At 35.7% G+C, this 21,574-nt stretch overlaps 1 protein-coding gene across 1 annotated transcript in view; it reads left to right on the forward strand.

The window, feature by feature from the left end:
• Positions 1-21,574, forward strand: part of NEB (nebulin) — a 132,519-nt gene that overhangs the window by 18,642 nt on the left and 92,303 nt on the right. The window contains exons 20-43 of the mRNA XM_037397516.1: positions 137-343; positions 996-1,100; positions 1,469-1,576; positions 2,386-2,697; positions 3,882-4,088; positions 4,324-4,428; positions 5,475-5,582; positions 6,468-6,779; positions 8,280-8,486; positions 9,436-9,540; positions 9,704-9,811; positions 10,197-10,508; positions 11,247-11,453; positions 12,966-13,070; positions 13,772-13,879; positions 15,352-15,663; positions 15,808-16,014; positions 16,488-16,592; positions 17,490-17,597; positions 18,399-18,710; positions 18,904-19,107; positions 19,567-19,671; positions 20,500-20,607; positions 20,983-21,294. Of these exons, the coding sequence (XP_037253413.1) occupies positions 137-343; positions 996-1,100; positions 1,469-1,576; positions 2,386-2,697; positions 3,882-4,088; positions 4,324-4,428; positions 5,475-5,582; positions 6,468-6,779; positions 8,280-8,486; positions 9,436-9,540; positions 9,704-9,811; positions 10,197-10,508; positions 11,247-11,453; positions 12,966-13,070; positions 13,772-13,879; positions 15,352-15,663; positions 15,808-16,014; positions 16,488-16,592; positions 17,490-17,597; positions 18,399-18,710; positions 18,904-19,107; positions 19,567-19,671; positions 20,500-20,607; positions 20,983-21,294 (4,389 nt within the window). The remainder of the gene's footprint in view (positions 1-136; positions 344-995; positions 1,101-1,468; positions 1,577-2,385; positions 2,698-3,881; positions 4,089-4,323; positions 4,429-5,474; positions 5,583-6,467; positions 6,780-8,279; positions 8,487-9,435; positions 9,541-9,703; positions 9,812-10,196; positions 10,509-11,246; positions 11,454-12,965; positions 13,071-13,771; positions 13,880-15,351; positions 15,664-15,807; positions 16,015-16,487; positions 16,593-17,489; positions 17,598-18,398; positions 18,711-18,903; positions 19,108-19,566; positions 19,672-20,499; positions 20,608-20,982; positions 21,295-21,574) is intronic.

The raw sequence follows: 21,574 nt of genomic DNA on the forward strand, positions 1-21,574 counted from the left end.
TAAGTAAAACCTCCTGCGAACAGAATTTTTTTTTTTGAAATGCCTAAGCAAAAACCATGAAAACTCAGGAGAGGTCCCTGAATTGTTTTTTTTCTAATTCCTAACTTTTCAAACATTGTTTTCACTTGTTTATTAGAATGCATACAAAGCAGAATATAACAACTGGATGAAAGGCATTGGTTGGATCCCCATTGGCTCACTAGAAGTAGAAAAAGCTAAAAAAGCTGGAGATGCCTTGAATGAAAAGAAATATCGTCAGCACCCAGACACCATTAAATTTACAAGTGTGGTAGACTCTCCGGTAATGGTCCAAGCCAAACAGAATTCAGTTCAACTCAATGATGTAAGTAGAGGAAAAAAATGGGTGTTATAGTAAAGTAGAGATGTATCTACTGAAGAGTTGAGCATTGTATTTGAAAAATTTTAAAGTGCTATTAGCCTAAAGTGTTTCTCTGTTGTCATTGTTTTGTACTCTGATTTTGCCTAAGTAATTTCCTGGTCTAAGTCTGCAAATGCCTGTGGAAATCATGTGGCTCTTTCAGTTCACATCAGCTGATCCTGTCCATTTATATTTTGAGTATATTTGAAATACATTTGATTTAAGAAATGTGAATTTTCAGGTTGGTTATTGATGTTTTACCACCTACAATAATGAACGGATTAGAGAATATTTGATAAATCACAATATGCCCTTCATTATAAACCAGCAAGCTTTATTTTATGTTACACTCTCCTACCATCCCTTATTATCCCACTCTTTCCAAAATGGGGTTTTATGTCCATTAAAGAGCTTTATTTTACTGAGTAAAAACTGCATAGAGCTTTTAGGATGTGTTCCTTCTATCAATAAGATCAATTCTGTATGAAAAGTGCAGCCTCAATCTTTATGAGATAGATGACCATGTACCTTCATTTTCAAAATCAAATATATACAGTGAGCTGGGGCTAGCTATACAAGGACAGATGAATTTATTTCTGTATTATGTATTTTACAGAAACTATACAGATCTTCTGGAGAGGAAGTTAAACATAAATATACTCTTACCCCAGATGTCCCACAGTTTATCCAAGCTAGATACAATGCAGCTAACGTCAGTGATGTAAGTGACTTCTTTACAATATGCTTTACACATTGTTAATGAATTTTTGAGTAATATGTTACGGATACACTCATATTGCAGATTCCTTTCAGTGATCTTCAGATCAATATAATCAACTTGTATCACTATAATTTTTCATTCTTGGCGTCATTTGAATTTCCAACCAGATACCATTTAATCATGTGATTATTTAATCAATTTAATTAATAGATAAATCTGTTCTCATGAATGAAAACCGATAAATGTGTATGATCCCCACTGCATCTGCTTATAAAGAAGTACCTGGAGTAGCTTAGGAGTAGCTTTGACTTGCATATGGTTCATGTGATGACTAGGTTCTCTAGAATAATATGGCTTATCTTTTTTAGGTGTATTATAAACAAGACTACCATGATCTAATAGCTAAAGGAAACAATGTGTCACTTGATGCTATTCCAATTACTCAAGCCAAGGCTTCAAGAAACATTGCTAGTGATGTAAGTATCTATTCCAGGTATGCTTTTCTTAGGCATTAAGTAAAAACGTTTTCTGTTACAGGCCATATGGTAGACCTCATATGTTGCACAACTCTCACTAGAGTCTGTATTATGAGAAAGATTCTTAGTCTTTCCCAAAGGTTTGGTTTGTGCAGAACTTACTTCATGGCCATCTTGTTTGCTTTAGATAGGCAAATGCTATTGCACTGTGTTCTTAACCCACTTTTTGCAGAAGAAATGAAGTCAGTAGTTCTGGCTATCATTTTGTGATGTATTTCTGGAAAATACACTACTTCTTACAGACCACGAGGCAATATGTGCTAAGGGTGCTTTTGGCTATACAGTGGAGCATGCCTTACACATGAATCAGATGGACTTGTAGTGGAAATTGTATGAAGTGGGATATGTTTCAGTGGTTTCATGTAACTAGAGGAAGCTGTGCAGTCACACTGCCTTTGTTGGCTATTGCTTTCAAATGTTTGAGAAGGATTGCCTCAATTATGCTGGTATTTTTAATACACGTTTCCATGTGGGAATGCTTAGGAAAAATTCTCCCTTCCGTACAGGAGAAGCTAATGTTGATAAATCTTATTGTGGTGTGTATAACCTGTTGTGTACAGGCTTAGATGATGGAGCAAGAAAAACTAAAGAACAGTTGCTAGGTGTACCATTTAGAAGAGTTTGTCTTTCTGAACTGTTTGAAGATTTTTTTTCCAGTGGAGGTCATGAGAGCTTTTCTTTTCTTTTTCATTACTGTGGACATCAGTAGCCATGCCACAGTACATTTGATCTCTTTCCTCTGTTTCTAGTATAAATATAAAGAAGCATACGAAAAGGCTAAAGGAAAACAGTTTGGTTTCAGAAGCCTGCAAGATGACCCTAAGCTTGTCCACTACATGAATGTAGCAAAGATTCAGTCTGAGCGTGAGTACAAGAAAGACTATGAGAAGACCAAGACTAACTATCATACACCTCCTGACACGTACAGTATCCAGGCTGCTAAACAGTCTCAGGATATAGCTTCTAATGCCCACTACAAAAATTTGATCCATCACTACACTTACCTGCCAGATGCCATGGATGTTGAGCTTGCAAAGAACATGATGCAAATTCAGAGTGATGTAAGTATTTCAGTGACTGCAATTTCATGGATGTTTTCCTGCACTCTGTGAAAATAAAATGTGATTTTATATTCAGGGAAAATTGCCATTACTGTATGGGACTGGTCTGGTTTTTTTATGTCTTGGGGAAGATCATTATCAGTTGTTGTTGGCATTTAGAAATATCAAATTCCGGGTGAGTTCAGCTCAACAGGATTTTGATGTTGGCAAATCAGTGGAGGGCAGGCTTCTGGAATACTGAATCTGAATGTACTTTTCACATTTCCTCAGGAAACTTTATTTTGCAACTAACAATTTCATTTTATGCTTTAAGACTTATTTTAAGTTGTCTTGCTTTCTCTTCACAAGATAGATATGATAGTGTAGTTGGACTATTATTAACTATTTAGGATGAGGGAGTGGAAACAATGTAACTATTGGTATTATTAGAAATACATTCTGGAGATCTCTAGCATAGGAGATCTCTCCTGGGACCTTCTCAGTCCTTCTTGCAGATACAGAATTTCAAATGGTTGCCTGGGCAATACATGGTTGCACTCTGCACACCTTTGTGTATGGATCCCTGTGGAGGACCACTCATTTTAGAGTTAAAACACAGAAAGGCCTTAAAAATGAGTGTCCACAATATCCTTGCATTTAGGCTGTGCATTAATCCTGTCTGAATGTTTATACGGGATAACCTTCTGCATATCTTGTAGCCAGGATAAATTTTTCGTTTGCAGTCTGTGAATTCTGCATATTTTACTGTAGGAGGAACCATAGAAAAAAAACAAAACCTGAGCCTCTGCTCTGTGAACTTTTGTACAAGGCAAATCTCACAGAGTCTGATGAAACGCAGAACAAATTAAATCATGTTAAATGGTCACTATGTAGTCGTTTAGAAGTTATTAAGAATTGAAAGTTCATGAAATTTTTCACATGCGTAAAAAAAAAAAAGATTAATAAATACTGCAGGGATGTTACAGTTTAAAAGAAATTAATAATGAATCAAAAATACAATAGATTATTTTCTTCCTTATAAAATCACAGGGAAACATAAGAAATACCTGTTGTTCCCTTCAAGAATTTATAAATATTTCCTGCTAATGTAGAACACATTAGCTAGAATATGTGACTATTGTTTTAAACAGAATTATTCCAGTTCTGTGGGAAAATCTTGACCCATGAGGCTTTATCTCCTTCAGAATGCATACAAAGAAGAGTATAACAGCTGGTTCAAGGGTATTGGATGGAGTCCTCTCGGTTCTCTGGATGTTGAAAAAGCTAAAAAGGCTGGAGATGCATTAAATGAAAAGAAATACCGTCAGCACCCAGACACCATCAAATTTACAAGTATACCAGATTCAATACCAATGGTTTTAGCTCAGCACAACACCAAGCAACTGAGTGATGTAAGAAATGTTTTGTTATTAATGCAATATAGTGATTTTATTTTTTACCATATTTATGATTTATACCTTATGTCTGATAGTCCATCTAAATAAAAGTTAAATTTTAAACCTGTAAAAATAGTAAAATTGCAGTTTGATGGTAAGAATTAAGAATTGATGCATTGTTTTTGTTTGTGAACAGTAGTATTACCTACCTTGTACTTGTCAACAAGTATTTGTTTATTTTTCCTTGCAGGTAACATATAAGCGAGAGGGTGAAAAAGTAAAACACAAATACACCCTGGATCCTGATGTTCCTCAGTTTATTCAAGCCAGGGTCAACGCCTTCAATTTGAGTGATGTGAGCATATAACCAATAGTTTGTTCAATAATATATTTATTTGTCATTTACTTAATAGCAAAAATAATTTTCATGTATTCATGCTATGATATTGAATATATAAATGCACAAGCTCTGAATTCAGCTAAACTTTAACTTCTAGAAGTCAATGAGTTTCGTGCTTGTTAAGCAGATTTCTAAATTGTCTGAGCACCCATGAATGTAAATGCATTTCAGTGCTTTATTGCCAGACTCCTTGGCTAGACTGAATGGGAAAACCAGCATGACTTATTGTTCAGATTCCTATAGGTCTGGAGAGTTATGTTATCTACTTTTATGTAAAACACATTGCCTAGGCAAGCAGTACAAGTTTTCGTGTTCCTTCCTGCTGCTGGGCTTACAAAGGAAATTAACTCATCCAGTGGAATGATAGCAATGCCTTTTTCTGCCACTCAGCTACTACTCTGCCTACTTTCCATCACTTCTTGTATTCATCCAGCACCATAAAGATCTCCACTGATCGATTTAATTGCCTGCTCGATATTAGAGTTCTTGGTGGCATTATCAGGCCTCCAGCAACTAGATAAAAGCTGACATCTCCTTTAACAGCTCTGAAATACTGTCAGTCTATGGAGATGTTAACTGCTAACAAAAGATCAGCCAGACTGCTTTCTTCATTCGCTTAAGACCACAAAGCCTGATTTTGAAGCTAACAGGAGAAATTTCTGAAGGTTCAGTCAAATGAAAAAGGGGTTTGCTTAAGCAAGGGCAAAAATGCCACTGATAGTTGTTCTGTATAAAAACTGCAAAAAATGCTTATGGAATTAATGATTTAGCTAGATGAATTAAACTGGTTATCTTGAAGGACTCTCCTATCTTTGTAGTAGGTTTATTTATCATAATATTACTGTAGTTTGTGTACAGGTTAAAATTTTTCCTTGCAGTTGCATAGAATAAACTGAATATTGTGATTCCTATAACAATAATAAAAATATGGGCTTAAACAACTTTGATAAAATTGCTAAAATTCCTAATATTGCAAACTCATACCTTTTTTTCCCTATAAGGCTAACTACAAAGCAGACTGGAAAAAAACCATCGCCAAAGGATATGATCTGAAACCAGACGCCATTCCTATTATTGCTGCTAAAGCTTCTCGAAATATTGCGAGTGATGTAAGTATAATTTACATAAAGTGGAATACATACATCTACTTACAGCTCTCTGTAGCATATTGTGCTATATAATGGCATAGAGACACCTAACTGTGAGAAATGAAACTCTTATGATACTGTGAAATAACAATTCAGACGTTTACATGAACCTCTGAAAAAAACCTGTTTCTTTGGAAATGCATCGTAATGTGTGTGAATGCTGGTGAGCTGGGTTTTTTTGTATGTGCTTCAGGTATTCACCAGCTTATTTGAAAGTTAATTTGTTATAATTTACCTATGCTGCAGTGATGGAGGCCTGTACTTCTACTTGTCTAGTACTCCTGGAGCTGTACAGAAATGTGGCTGTTTTCAGGCAGCTGTGTCAACTGCAACAGCAAAGCGTGGTGTGCCATCTGACACAAGCCAGGAAAGGAGATCTGGAACACAGAAATAAATACACTAACTTTAGCAATATGCTGCAAATGGCTTCCATTCCCCACTTAGACATGCCTCCTTCCAATAGCTGAATATTGGGATATCTAGTTGGTAGTCTTGGGCTTTTCAGTAATATATTATTATGCTAGTCTTTTAATTGAAAGCTGAATGTTCCTGGGACTTAGAGGTCTGTGGAAGTAAAATACAATATGGCAGGGGCAATGCCAAGGGAAGGCATGTAACTGCATATCTAGATTTATACAGGGGTATACCAGAGGTCAAGACAAGCTGGGAAATCCAGCAATCCTCTTCTTTTTTGACCTGAATAATCCTATGCTGTCTGAAAAACAATTTACGAGTGTGTAAGATGAACTACAGTTGTTAAAATACTGAATTTCAAAGTATTAAAATTATCAAAAGTATGTTTTCTCTTTCCAAAGTTGGTAAGGTTTTCTTTTCCTTTGTCTCTAGTACAAGTACAAGGAATCATATGAGAAAGATAAAGGCAAACAGGTTGGATATCGTAGCCTGCAGGATGACCCTAAACTTGTTCATTACATGAATGTGGCCAAAATACAATCAGATCGTGAATACAGGAAAGATTACGAAGTGAACAAGACCAGATATCATACTCCTTTGGATATGTTCAGCGTGATGGCTGCCAAGAAAGCCCAGGAAGCAATCACAGATACCGGCTATAAACAACCAATTCACAATTATACACTCTTACCTGATTCTATGAATCTGGAGCTATCAAGAAATGTGATGCAGCTTCAGAGTGATGTATGTAATGATTAATCGGCTCATTTTTATCTTCCCGTAGTGAGTGTGTTACACTATTAACCTTTTAAGGCTAAAAAATGAACTATATTGGATTAACAGTAGATTAAGATGTAAATGTCTGGTCTGGAACCCTGTATTTTCCTAAAGGTTATCAGAATTATGTGTAGCTGATAAGTTCTAGGGAACTTGCCTAGCAAGTAACAACTTGCTCTGGATCTCTACATGTTTGTCTAATTCTCAGCAAATGAACATGTTTTTCTAATTTGTGTATTTTTGTGGTTGGATTTCTAATTACAATGTGTTGTTACTGTGATTATTATTTGTATTGTCAGAAATTGTAGGTTATGTACAGAGTCTAAATTCTGACTATATTTTATTTGTTTACTTATACAATCATACATAATAGATATTATTATATCTAGGGATTTAAGGTTTATTTATTTTGTTCACTTTTCCTTCCTGCCTTTGTGTTCCAACAGATGCATATGCCATGCATGAGAAGGACTCATAAAAACACTTTGTAGTTTCCATTGTTTTGTGACTTGTTTCCATTTTTTTCACTAGTGTAACTTTAACATCTGCTTGTTTATCCAGAAAGTGTTTCATTTAATCTGCTTTATTTAACAGTGTTCTGACAAATCTGAAATTCCCAAAAACATTAATAATCTGATTGAAAGTGTTCTTCAAATTCTAAACATTGTTTGGAGAGGGTAATGTGCATGTTCCCATGTACCAACAGGTAGAGGATATGACCTTTAGACACTGTTCTTTTCAAACACAGAAATTTTAATCTCAAGGGTTTTTTTGCTTCCCCATTGTACTTTTACCTAGCCTTGCTGAGTTGGCTGAGCTTGCTTGGCTATCTAACTCAGGATGTTTGCAAGGAAAGAAGCGTGATACTTGACAAATTTTTCCCTGTATACACATGCTTTGAAAGTATGTGGTCTTTTTCTCAGACTCTAATATTCTCCCTGTTGCTTCTAACACTGCAGCTCAGGAACAGGTTTTATTTTCACAGCATTTTTGTACCTTTATCTGTTCTAAAAGCCATGTTATATAGTATGATTAAATAGGAATGGTGTAAATTCAAGATTGTGCAGAACCAGGCAGTTAAACAGGAGTTGTTGATACCAATTCTCTCAACTAATTCTACTGCCAACTGAGTCTACTAACAAACAAGAGTGTCATTTAAAAAATTATTACATTTTTGTCAGATTTTCATATTTACCACTCAAAGTTTGTTCTAATGTCTGTGCATTTGGTTTGTAGTGTAAGTTCTGCACATTGGTTTAATGAAAAAGATTTTCTTTATCCCTAACTCATCAATAGTTGTTAATTTTATGCTGAATTTGGAAAACAATAGCAGTTGTAACAGGCTTGTCTAAATTTTCCTTCAAAACTGAATGAACAGGAGAAGTTTCAAGGCTTTAACTGTTTTTATGTATATAGGCATTCTGATTTTCCTCGTCTCACTGTTTTTCATTGTTTATTTTTTAAAAGAATCTGTACAAAGCAGACTTTAACAGCTGGTTGAGAGGAGTTGGCTGGGTACCAATTCAGTCACTGGATGTAGAAAAGGCCAAAAAAGCTACAGAGATTCTCAGTGAGAAGAAGTATCGCCAGCACCCAGACAAACTGAAGTACACTATCACAATGGATGCAATGGAACAAGTGCTAGCTAAGCAAAATGCAAAGACCATGAATAAGGTGAGAATTTGGTCAGGTGATTATGACTGAGCTGAAGACTGGGGTCTTTGTCTTACAAAATTGTGGGGCAGGTGCATTCCCACTGAAGACACCGGAATTTCAAATGGTGTAGTGGTTTGCTTGGTTAAGACTGGACACTACAAGATGATGGAAGCCTCAGACTGTATTCATAATTAAAGGAGTTACATTTTCTGTTTATAAAGATTAAAGATTTATCTTCTGAGTTTATTAGTGAGCATATCTTCTCCAGATTTATAGGGCTTTGGTAACCTTTGCTCTTTTTCTGCAGGAAGTTGTATTCATGATCAGTGAGCTGAAAAAAACCTGAAACTGTCAATTTTGGACAAGTTTCCTTGAAAAGTGGTGTTCTTTAAATTTGTTCCTAGTTATCTGGGACACCACTCATAGAATGGTTTGTGTTGGATAGGACCTTAAATATCCTGTGGTTCCAAGCCCCCTGCCATGGACAGGGACATTTCCCACCAGCCCAGGCTGCTCCCAGCCACATCCAGCCTGGCCTGGAGCACTGCCAGGGATGGGGCACCCACAGCCGCTCTGGGCAGCCTGTCCCACCGCCTCGCCGCCCTCACAGAGGAGAATTTATTTCTAATATCTTATTCCTTATTCCATGTTTGCCATGGAAAGAGGGTGTATGGAAAAAAAAATTATGCATTCTATTAAAGCAGAGAAGAATGCACACTGAAAAATTTCAGTTTCAGTATTTATTAGTTATCAAAACATACTTTGCACATTTCTCAAATGAAGTGCTAAAGAAAGAGGAGGAATATTATATTGCCACTTGGGAATTGCATTTGTGAAGATTATTTGTAGTCTTTATGGAACTTGACTGTATGGTAAAATATTTATTGCAAATAAGAAAAACAAAACCAAGCTCTTATTATATCAATGCAACGTTTTTTCAATGCTAAATATTACTTTGTACTTGCAGAGGCTCTACACCGATAAATGGAACAAGGAGAAAACCAGCATTCATGTTATGCCAGATACTCCAGAAATTCTGCAATCTAGAGTGAACCAGATCACAATGAGTAACGTGAGTTACTGTGCTTACAGTGGGCATTCAGTGTCTGTTGCATGGATCAAAAATTAGTGTAATTTTAATGTCTTTTTTGAAAACACTGAAATTCAGATGTAGGGTACTTGAGAAGTTCTGCTTTTATAATAGAGTACCTATTCTCTTTTACATCTTAAATTAGAAACTTTACAAAGCTGGATGGGAGGAAGAAAAGAAGAAAGGTTATGACATGCAGCCAGATGCTATTCCAATAAAAGCAGCCAAAGCCTCCAGAGATATTGCAAGTGATGTAAGTTTGATTGTGTGACAGTACTTAAAGTAGCTACAAAGACAGAACGTTTTCAAAGTGCTGTTATGCACAAATCTGTTTTTTTTTTTCAAGCATCTTGTTGTCTAGGTTTTAGTTATATGCTTAATGGGATAAACCTTTGCAGTACTTGCTGTCCAGTGGAATAACACTGAATTGTGCTGTTTTGCTCTTTGTTCAGCAAGCTGTTGAGCTTCATGTGCCTGTATTCAGTGGGCTATTTTGTAAGACTGAGTATGTTTAAATGACTAAATCTGAGATCTTGTGATGAAAAGGAACAAATATTTTCTGTTTTCAGAGATAAAATTGAGCTTAATAGTGCATTTTTTTTTGATTTAAGTTTTTGCTGTTTTTTTCCGGCTGTCAGTATAAATACAAACTAGCCTACGAAAAAGCGAAAGGAAAGCATATTGGGTTCCGCAGCCTTGAAGACGACCCCAAGCTGGTGCACTTCATGCAGGTGGCTAAGATGCAATCTGATCGTGAATACAAAAAAGGTTATGAGAAGGCAAAGACTAATTTCCATACTCCAGTTGACATGCTCAGTGTTGTGGCAGCCAAGAAAGCACAGGAAGTGGCTACAAATGCAAACTACAAAAGCTTGATCCATACCTACAATGTTTTGCCTGATGCTATGAGTCTTGAATTAGCGAGAAACATGATGCAGATACAAAGTGATGTAAGTCATTCTTCAGCCTTTGCATTGCAAATACAATGATGCTTAGTTTATGAAAACTTACTGTAAGATAAATAGTACTATTTCCTTAGTGAAATTATTTCAGTTATATACTAAAATGTAGTAAATTAAATGAGACCTTCAATGGTAGCCACTGTATTGTTCTAAGATTCTGAAATATTAAATTATGCCTATAGCTAAATAATTTGGGCTCAGAAATAAGTAATTGTATGTATAACGTAGAATGGATATTTACTGCTTACCTGTCCCATCAGACTCTTCAGAAGCAATACTTGTGTGCAGGCCAAGACAGGAAAAGCTTTGCTTTTCATTAATAGTTTTATCTTGTACTTCCAAAAAAGATATCTTTTCAGAAGGAGGGGAAAACAGCTAAGTAGCTGTATTCTCAGGTTTTTGGGGATGTTTAACCTCTAGAGAAGAGAGCCCTTTTTTCTCAATATAGTGACCCAAAATAATCCCCCCCTTCTTCAGGAGGGCCTTAGCGTGTGAGTAATCTATATACATCATAAAGAGGATCTGAACATTGTATAAAAGGTGGTGTAATAAAATATCACTGTAACAAATGCATTTCTATATAAACCTTGAATGCATCCCGATGCCATTTGTTTCTTTTTAGAATAAGTGCATTAGAAACCTAATATTCATTTAACACAGAAAGAAATGTCACAATTTACAGACTTTTTCATGCATCTGGTCATTTTCTTTTCTTTCTGCCTCCAGAATCAATACAGAGCAGAATATGATGAAAGTATGAAGGGTATTGGATGGATGCCATTGGGATCCCTGGAAGCTGAGAAAAACAAAAAAGCAATGGAAATTGTTAGTGAAAAGAAGTATCGCCAGCATCCAGACAAACTGAAGTATTCTGTTCCTATGGATTCCATGAACATGGTCTTAGCTTTAAATAATGCTAAAATCATGGATGAGGTAAAAAAGTGTTCATCAAAATTAAATTAAGTTTGCAGAAATAAAAAACAAACTATAGTTAATGTAATAGTCAACCTTACTGCATGCATAGCTTTGACAATTGTCAGTTTTGGCAGCTAATGAATATGCTTGTGTGTAAGACCTTTGATATACCTGAAAGTAAAGCATGACCCTAATATTTCTAAGAAATACATATGGATACAGACCTAAGGGTCACATCTTATTAATACAGTTTACCCAAGATAAATGAGTATAGACTTCTAGCAGTTTAAATCTGTAGGCTAAAAATACTTGAGCAATTCCTTTCACAAATAGGATTCAAACTTTTAAATGTATAGTCTGCTACATCTGATGCCTGTTATGTTAACGGGAAATTGTTATATGCTATGAATGCTTTTATAATGAGAGATTTATTTTCTGATTCTCCTGCTGAACTGATGTAATCCACTGGTGTTCTTTAGAAATGTCTAGACTTCATGTGCATTATAGTTATGGGACCATCAGAATCTTATATGCACTTGCCTTAGCTCTGTTTCCTCTAAGAAAAGCTCTGTTGCCTCTCTCAACTGAGACTTATTTCCCAGGAGATAAACTAATTATCTTCCACCTCCAACAATGTTTTCTGTGTACCTTTTTATTTGTTGGTTAACCCCTGTAGGTGGCTAAGCATCACACAGCTCACTTCCTTCCCTCTAGCACAGTGAGATGTGGGAAGAGGAAGGGTAGAGTAAAAACAAAAAAACTTGTGGGTCAAGGTAAAAAATGTTTAATAAGCAAAGGAGAAGTGGAAAAAGAGAGAAAGAAAACAAAATTAAGTGATGCAAAGGCAATCACTTGCCGCCTCCACCTGGGTAGACTGATGCCCAGCCAGTTCCCTAGCAAAAGAAAAGAAAACAAACCCCACAACTTCCCTAAACCCGCTCCTCTCCCTTTTTATTTGCTGAGCATGATGTTACATGGCATGGGATATCTCTTTAGTTAGTTGGGTTCACCTGCTTGGTTATGTCCCCTCCCAGTCTCTTGTACACCCCCCAGTCTATTCACTTTGGGGGCAGAGAAAGCCCTGATCCTCCACAAATACTGTTCAGCAACAGCTAAAACATTAGTGTGTGACCAGCATTGTTTTAGTCACAAATCTAAACCACAGCACTGTTTGAGCTGCTGTGAAGAGGATTACCTTCATCCCAGCCAGACCTGTTACATTTTGGAACCTATTGTTTTCTGCTGCTCGATGTGCTTGAATACACTGCTGGGCAAAGGACAAGCAGTAAAATACTGCAGCAAGATTTTTATTTCTCCCACTTTTATTTTGACCTCAGACAATTAACATCATAAGAGCTATTCCTGATTCACACTGCTTTTAAATCCTAAAATAAAAAGACAAATGCTCCTACCATGTTAGTAGTCACATAACTGTAAATAAAGTTTATATTTCACATAGGAAATACTGTTTTAAATTGTTTTATTTAATCTTTTGGTTATATTGACATCTCTTTTTTTCAATCCTTCCAGCACAAGTACAAACAAGCATGGGAAGAAGACAAAAAGAAAGTTCATATCACACCAGATATTCCACAGATTGCTTTAGCAAAAGTTAATGCATTTAATTTAAGTGATGTGAGTACTGTTTGTAAGATTATGACTTTGCTCTCAGTTTTTCTTCTTAGGAATAAGTGAGATGACAACTTACAAAAGTCTCCCTAATTCTCACTTTGCTAACCTGTAGTAATTTCATAAAAAAGCTATTCATTTTCCTTTTCCCTGCTTTCCTCCCCAAAATTAAATACCAAAAGTTGCCAGTAAAGAGCCATAGTATTTAGAGTCAGATCATGAATTCATCATGTAGGTCATTAAAATATAATAGTTACTAACAAAATAGTAGTTTGAGTACTATCCATGTTTGTTACTGTATTTGTTAATCTATTTCCCCATGCACAGAGTTTTGTACTGGTTTCATAATTCTTGCAGACTGAACCTATTTTTTTGGTAAGAGATGGTATTATAGGCAGTTTTTCAGTAGCTGGTTTAATCTGCATATGCTAAATAAAACATTGTTTGTAATTGCACACATATTTAATGTGCACATAAATAGATCTATTTAGCTCTTTTTCTAAAAAGCTGATATCCTTATAGATGTAACTTTTCACCGATGTTTATGCATGTGGGAAACAAATTTATTGCAATTTCTTGCTCTTTTGTTATAGGTTATTGTTACTGATTATAGTGCAGTCCAGCTGCATTGATGTATGAATACTAGGATTGAAGTTAATTTTGTGGTTTACTTTTTTAAAGGATGTTTCTTTTATTTCTTTTCACAGAAAATGTACAGACTTTCATTTGAAGAATCTAGGAAGAAAGGATATGATCTCAGAGCTGATGCTATTCCTATTAAAGCTGCCAAAGCTTCTAGGGATATTGCGAGTGATGTAAGTTCTTGAAAGAATAAATAATCAATTTCAGATATTGCAGAACACCAATTTCTTGACACAATTCAATTTTATATGCCAAATATATATATTCTCTTGCTCATAAATAATTCTGACATTGATCTATATTCTAGCAGGGATAAATAGCAATTTCTTCATTAGAAAGGTACAAAAATATATGAGGGACTGTTAGTGGAGAAAAAAGGCAGTTCTTTTCTCAATGCAATGGTGCTTGGATACTTTATGAATGTATGCTGTATATTTGTAGTTTAGACAGAATGTCAGAGATCATTCTTAGAAATATTTGAAAATATTCCTTTGCTGAAAGTCTCATTAAATTTCTTGGTGCAGAAAATACAAACTCCTGTAATCAGGACTGTTCTGATATCCTTTGTGTATCAGTAGTGATGAGGGATTTGCTACAGCAGGGGCAAATCCAGCCTGAGAGGGGTGAAGTTAGTGCCTAAGGACATGTTTAGCCCACCTTTTTTTTTTTTTTTTTTTTTTTTTTTTTTTTTTTTGATAACCTATGGGATGTTGCAGCCACTGCAAAGTCAATTTGCTCTGCCACTGCTCTAAGTCTTAGGGGAAGATACTTCTGTTTGGAGTTCTCTCCCAGCAGTAAGCAGTGAAGGAATTGATACTTGGTCTGTGTAGTTCGTTGTCCATGGTTGATTAGAGATTGAGGAAGACATTAAGAATTTGAACTATTGGTTTTATTAAACAAAAAAATACAAAAGATCTTGGGGAGTGTCTTGAATTTTTTTAATCATTTGAACAAGTGAACCTAATGGAAGTGATGATTAAATCTTTGATGTTGTGGTTAGTCTTCAAATATGAACTCAAGTATTTTGAGTATGGTGCAGACTACCATGGAAATAGTTACCTAAGCAAAATATTGGAGAAAGGATAGGGATAGTAACAGAGCTATGTGGGTTAATGTACCTTGGTTCTAGTGTTTGTGATACCCATACTAGCTCTAAGATAAGCTATCTCTAAACTATAGTGTGAAAAAAGATAAAAGTGCACTTTTTCCAAAAAACTGTCTTCAGTGAACCAGGTCTTATGTGTTCCTTTGCCTTGTGCTTCCTGTCAGTGTGTTTCATATTTGCATTGTATCATTTAATATTAAATTAGAAGGCAATTGAACCCCAGGTTACATGGAACCTTATGCAGGAGCAGAATAAACTATTGTAAGGAAATTTCATTTATTAAGAAAGTGTTTTAAATGTACTGCTTTTAAAAGGGATGCTAGGCATTTGTTTTGCCTTAGAGTGCACCCTAAGAGTAAGCGGACAAAGCTACCACCTCTATATGCTTTGTGATGTTTTCTTAACAATATAAAAATCTTATTTTAATATAAGTTGGGGGGGGGGGGGGTTGCGTGTGTGTGTGTGTTCCTTAGAAGATAGATACTGCTTATTAAACAAATGAAGTAGAATTAAAAGTCTCCATCTCTGTTTTCTTTACAGTATAAATACAAATTAGGTTATGAACAAGACAAGGGAAAACTTGTAGGCTTCCGCAGCCTTCAGGATGATCCCAAACTTGTCCATTATATGCAAGTGGCTAAGATGCAGTCTGATCGTGAATACAAGAAAGCTTATGAAATGAGCAAGACACATTACCAAACACCTTCTGATGCACTCAGCATCGTGGCAGCTAAGGAGGCACAAGATCGTGTAACCAATACTAACTACAAACGACTGATCCATCAATACATACTTCTACCAGATGCAATGAATTTAGAACTGTGCAGAAACATGAATCAGATACAAAGTGATGTAAGTTTCTGTTTTATTTCTGACATTCACAGCTGTGACTTTTTTCCCTGTTTTTTCATTATGACTGTGTTTTGGAAACAGCAGAATTCTTTTGTATGAGACATTTGTAAATTGTAATCTTTCCTTTTGTATTCTGTTCGGCAGAATGAGTACAAGCAGGATTACAATGAGTGGTTCAAGGGTATTGGTTGGAGTCCTGCTGGTTCTCTGGATGTGGAGAAATCTAAGAAAGCCACAGAAATTGCAAGTGATAGGAAATACCGCCAACATCCCAGCATGTTCCCCTTTACAAAAGAGAATGATTCCATGGACATGGTCCTTGCAAAGCAAAACGCAAATGTAATGAACAAAGTGAGTACTTATAGGGAAAATTAGGCAGACATTTCATATAATCCATTTCAATAAACAGTCTATAAGTCTCTGTCACCACCTTTATGTAGCAGTGTTTCCCTGGGAAAAACAACTGTCACTTACAGGTTCCTCTTTTTTAATTTCTTTTCTTAATGAAACACTCAGTTACTGATAAATAGCATTGATTAAATAAATCTTTTCTCATTTATCTCATTGCTACCTCTCCAACCTCTATCCTTCTCATTCTTATATACAAATTACTAGCCCTTTATAATTGGATTCATTAGAAGCAGGACTGGATCCTAATTAATCTGATTCTGGATTAGGCCATTACATAGTAAAATAAATCTCAGTCAACACCTTCATCTTTTTACCCATCCATATCCAAAGTGTGCAAATGGAAAGGTGAAAACACCAAAAGAGCCATCTTTTGTCATTTCTATTAACAGATCTCATGTTACTTTTTTCAATAGCGTGCTTATACTCAAGCTTGGGAGAAGGATAAAATTCAGGTTCATGTGATGCCAGATACACCAGATATTCTACAGGCAAAACAGAACAAGGCGAACTACAGTCAGGTAGAGTTCTTTAATACTTCCTATTACATTTTAAATTAATATCTACTTTCTTCAAATTTTAAGGTGCCTCCTTTTTCAAAATAACTAATCAATTTGTGTCAGTTAGAAGAAACAGAATGGGGAATATAGAACGGAGACAAGAATTTTTGTGTGAGTAACATTTTCAGAGTAGTAATAAGTACTATCTTCAGGCTAGCAAAATAACCACCTAAATTACATTATAGTGTATGGGAAATATAAGTCCTGGTTTTGAAATCTGTATGTGTGTGGTCCATACTCTATGCTTACCATAGAAATGATGTTAAAAGTTCCTTACTATAAAATTACAAGTTTGCTGCGTATATTTTTAACTTAACATATGGGAAAAGAAACACGTGCACTGATTGGACCTTTTCTGTCAGCTTTCAAATATGAGAAAGTGACAATTGTGCCAGCATAAAATACTTGGGTTTTGCTTTGCACGATTGCTCAGAGGCAAATCTTTGACTTGCAAGTGCTGGTACTTAAAATCAACTGTGCACAAACTGAATTGACTATTAAATGGCTACATTAGAGCCTTATTAATTAAAATTTTGTTAAACCAACTGAAAAGTTTTCAGTTATCCCAGGTGTATATATTTGAAATTCCCCAAATATGTTTCATATCCCCAAGATAAGTTATGGTAGGAAGCTGCTGCAGTAAAGGAAAACTATTTAGCCACTAACCTAAGACTTGGAAGACCTGCTTTCCTTGCTTATCAGTTTCTCAGTTTTCAGTTCCCATTCTAGTAGCCCTTCTCTCGTAACTGAAGCCTGCGAGGTGACCAGAATTTGGTATTATGGGTCATTAGCATATCTAAATGGAAGGTTACTTACATATTGCTAAGACTTTTTAATCAATAATGTTTTCCATTTTAGAAACTATACAAACTTGGCTGGGAAGAAATGATAAAGAAAGGCTATGACCTCACACCTGAAGCCATGTCTGTGAAAGCTGCCAAAGCTTCAAGAGACATTGCAAGTGATGTAAGCGACATTTCTAATTCACTATGACATACACTTTATCTAGTTGCTATAACTTACAGAGTTGCATTAGATTGAGATACACCTCTCTGCTAAGGTGTATCTTGGAGTAAAAAGCAAAATTGCTTACAAAAGTCTTTCCACATCTATTCCTGTCAGTTAAGAAGGATTGCTCTAGTATCTTGACAATTCCAAAGATTGTGGTCTATCCGTGAAGTGGATAGTCACACAAAGATAGGAGATGTCTGCTTTTTTGGATGTTACATTTTCAGAGCAGCAGTAAATTTGGTTCAATTAGCTGATCCAGTGCTTATACTGAGAAGTCCTCTTCACAACTCTGAAATAGACGCGTGATACATGAATTGCTGTTATAATTTTGTATGAATACAACTTCTGTATTTATAGAAGAGATTTTATTAACCATTAGGAAATGTTTTCAGTGCTTAAGCGTCTGCATTGTTCATTGCTGATTATTTTATTCATCAAAATATTTCAGTGTGTCAGCCTTTGGGAGTTCTGAACAGTGTGACTATATGAATGCAATGGCACAGGAGACCATTCTTATAGCCACGCACTCCTCCTCTCCAGGGACTCTGTTCATTCCCAAGGAGAGCATTCACTGACACCAAGTGATACACATTGATCAAGGGACTACTCAAACTTGAGATGCTGCAACAAGTTGCTTATTTAGTTGGTAACGACACTAAGACATTGACTGAGAGAATATACTGATATGTTGCTTACATATTTTATCGTTGTCTGTTTTTTACTGTGATTTCAATCATGCAATTTTTATAATTTTAGTACAAGTACAAAGAAGGTTACCGCAAGCAGCAGGGACATCACATTGGATTCCGCAGCTTACAAGATGATCCTAAGATGTTGTGGTCTATGCAAGTAGCTAAGATGCAGAGTGAAAGGGAGTACAAGAAAGATTTTGAGAAGTGGAAGACAAAGTTTAATATGCCTGTGGATATGTTAGGCTTCCTTCTGGCTAAGAAATGTCAGGAACTGGTTAGTGATGTAGACTACAAACAAGTGCCACACCGCTGGACTTGTCTGCCAGACCAGGTTGATGTCACCCAGGCAAAGAGGGTCTACGAACTACAGAGTGATGTAAGCTTTCTCTGTATTTAAATTACTTCTTTTTAAAAAGATATTTACTGCTTATTGGAAAGTATCTTTAATAACTGTCTTTTGATGTCAGTATAGATCAGATTGAAGCTAAAATACCAGTTAGTCTTTTAATACGATTTAATATATGAACAGGGAAATAATCTTATATGGTTTTGATTTTTCTCCTGAACAGAATCAGTATAAGTCAGATCTACTATGGCTTAGAGGTCTTGGATGGAGTCCACTGGGATCTTTGGAATCTGAAAAGAACAAGAAAGCTTCTGAAATACTGAGTGAAAAGAAGTACCGGCAGCACCCAGATACTATTAAGTTCACAAGTATCCCAGATGCCATGGATATTGTTTTAGCAAAATCTAATGCTAAAAATAGAAGTGATGTAAGTTGCCCCTAGAGACAGAACATGTGTTTCAATAAATGAATACCTTAGTATACATTTGTTAAAAAGATCTCTGTATCAGAACATGTGGTTAAAATATACAAATATCAGATGTTTTAAATCAGTGCCTTACTGTTCAATAAGCCTTGTTCAGAAGATTAAGATCTTTAGTACTGTATAACTTACTCAGTAATAACTGCAAATAAGACCCTTACTATGTAGTATGTAAATGTATTGTCATGACGCTGTTTCCTTGATGTTCCATGGATGTGAAGAGAAAAAAAGGTGGTATTTCAGTAAGAAGCTGTTGTATTATTTGGTTTTAATACCTTGCATTGTTTACATCACTCACGCTTGCATAGTACATCTTTGCTTTGCTATTGCAGAGAAAAGGTGAATTGAATTTACTGCTGTGTACGTGAACCTTTTATCAGACAAGGTATTTTTGCCTCTTTTCAGATACTGTATAGAGAAGCTTGGAACAAGGACAAGACTCAGGTTCACATCATGCCTGATACTCCTGAAATTTTGCTGGCTAAATCAAACTTAATTAACACAAGTGATGTAAGTGTGTCTCTACGTTGCTTATTTTATGGAATTTGGAATTACCTGTTGTGCTTTTACTTTAAAAAGCAATAAAGTAATTCTGCAATTCTAACAGCTGTAAGCACAACTGTGATCTATTCCTGTGAAAATTGTAACGCACTGGGAAGCCCAAGTGGAATTGTTAAAATATAAAGTGGAATTGGCGTTGCTAGAATATAATAAATACTAAGAAAATATTCAATACAAGTTAGCAGTTTTCTCTTTCATCCCTACTGAATACATTAATATTGTAGATATGTGTTCAGTACTTTTTGGTAAGCCTGTCATTCCTGTTTAAATGTCTGATTATATTGAACTGCCTCTTTAGAGTTACATAGGATTAATGTAATTTACATTAAATTCCTGGTTATAATGAAACCCATACAGACTACATGCAAATGTAAAGAGATGTTAACAGCTCTATCATAAGAACTCAAGATGACAAAAAATAATTGCAATTGAAATTGGGATGGAGAGAATTGTGGGGTTGTATTATTCACCGCTTTGAGGACTCTATGAACCATTCAAATTAATATATTAAGTAAAAGAAAATTGTGATCTCTGAATGAGTTAATCAGAAAACATACAGATAGTAATTTTTAAATATTTTACATTATCAGTTACAAAATACACCTTATTAAAAATACACACTATTAAAAAACAAGCTTGGGAAATTATATTGGTGAATGAAACTGTTTGGAATCTCATGCTTTACTTTCAGTAGTAGAGGGGAGGAAAGTTTTAAGTATTGAAAAACTCTCTACAGTGCTTTATTTGCAATAATTACTTTGAATCTTTCTCCAACAGAAACTTTACAAGTTAGGATATGAAGAGTTAAAAAGGAAAGGCTATGATCTTCCTCCAGATGCTATACCCCTCAAGTCAGCAAAGGCATCCAGAGATATAGCTAGTGAAGTAAGTTTTACAGGGATAAAATAATAGTGGGGCATACAGCTGGTACACACTTCGGGATAAAGATATTTATATTTAGAACCAGGAGAGGTCTAAAATTTTAACAGACTTATATTGCAGCCCTCCAAAGGTTCTGTAATCCTTAATAATGTAAAGTTAATTAGATTAAGTACAATCACATACAATATAATGGTATATAACCATATTTCACATACAGAAGATCTTAGTATATTTTTATAGAAACAATAAATATCTTGGAAAAACAAAGAAATAATTCAAATATAGTAGATATTGAAATATTAACCACTATATTAAATACAAATAAATGTAAACTGCAGTTAGAAAGAGGTGATAATGATTGTTTATGTATTCAATTAGTACCAGTACAAAACTGCATACCGAAAGCAGCTTGGTCGCCATATCGGAGCCCGTAACATAGAGGATGATCCGAAGATGATGTGGTCAATGCACGTAGCCAAGATCCAGAGTGACAGGGAGTACAAGAAAGCCTTTGAGAAGACCAAGACACACTTTAGTAGCCCAGTGGACATGCTGGGAATTGTGTTGGCCAAGAAATGTCAGGAGCTGGTCAGCGACATTGATTACAAGCACCCTCTGCATCGGTGGACCTGTCTGCCGGACCAGAATGATGTTGTACAAGCCAAGAGGGTGTACGACCTTCAGAGTGATGTAAGTTGTTCATTACTGGCTGTGTGAAAAGCAGAAGCCTCTCTTGTATTCTCTTCTATTGTTGGAGAGAACATCAAGATGAGGAGCATAATTCTAGGCTGACTGTGTGAGACTGGGATTGTGTTGTGGCCGTACTGTCTTGCTGCCAGTTGGTATCGTGGATGGGCAGGGATGAAGTTTGTGTGGGTTCATGCTCTATGGTCTCAGAAGAGTCCTGTCTTGCCTTGAGCATTCTTGGGGGAGAGCTGCGGGAGGTGGCTAGAGTTATGTGTGGCGGGGG

This window comes from Falco rusticolus, chromosome 8, assembly GCF_015220075.1.
Source record: "Falco rusticolus isolate bFalRus1 chromosome 8, bFalRus1.pri, whole genome shotgun sequence".
In the NCBI taxonomy this organism is placed as follows: domain Eukaryota; kingdom Metazoa; phylum Chordata; class Aves; order Falconiformes; family Falconidae; genus Falco; species Falco rusticolus.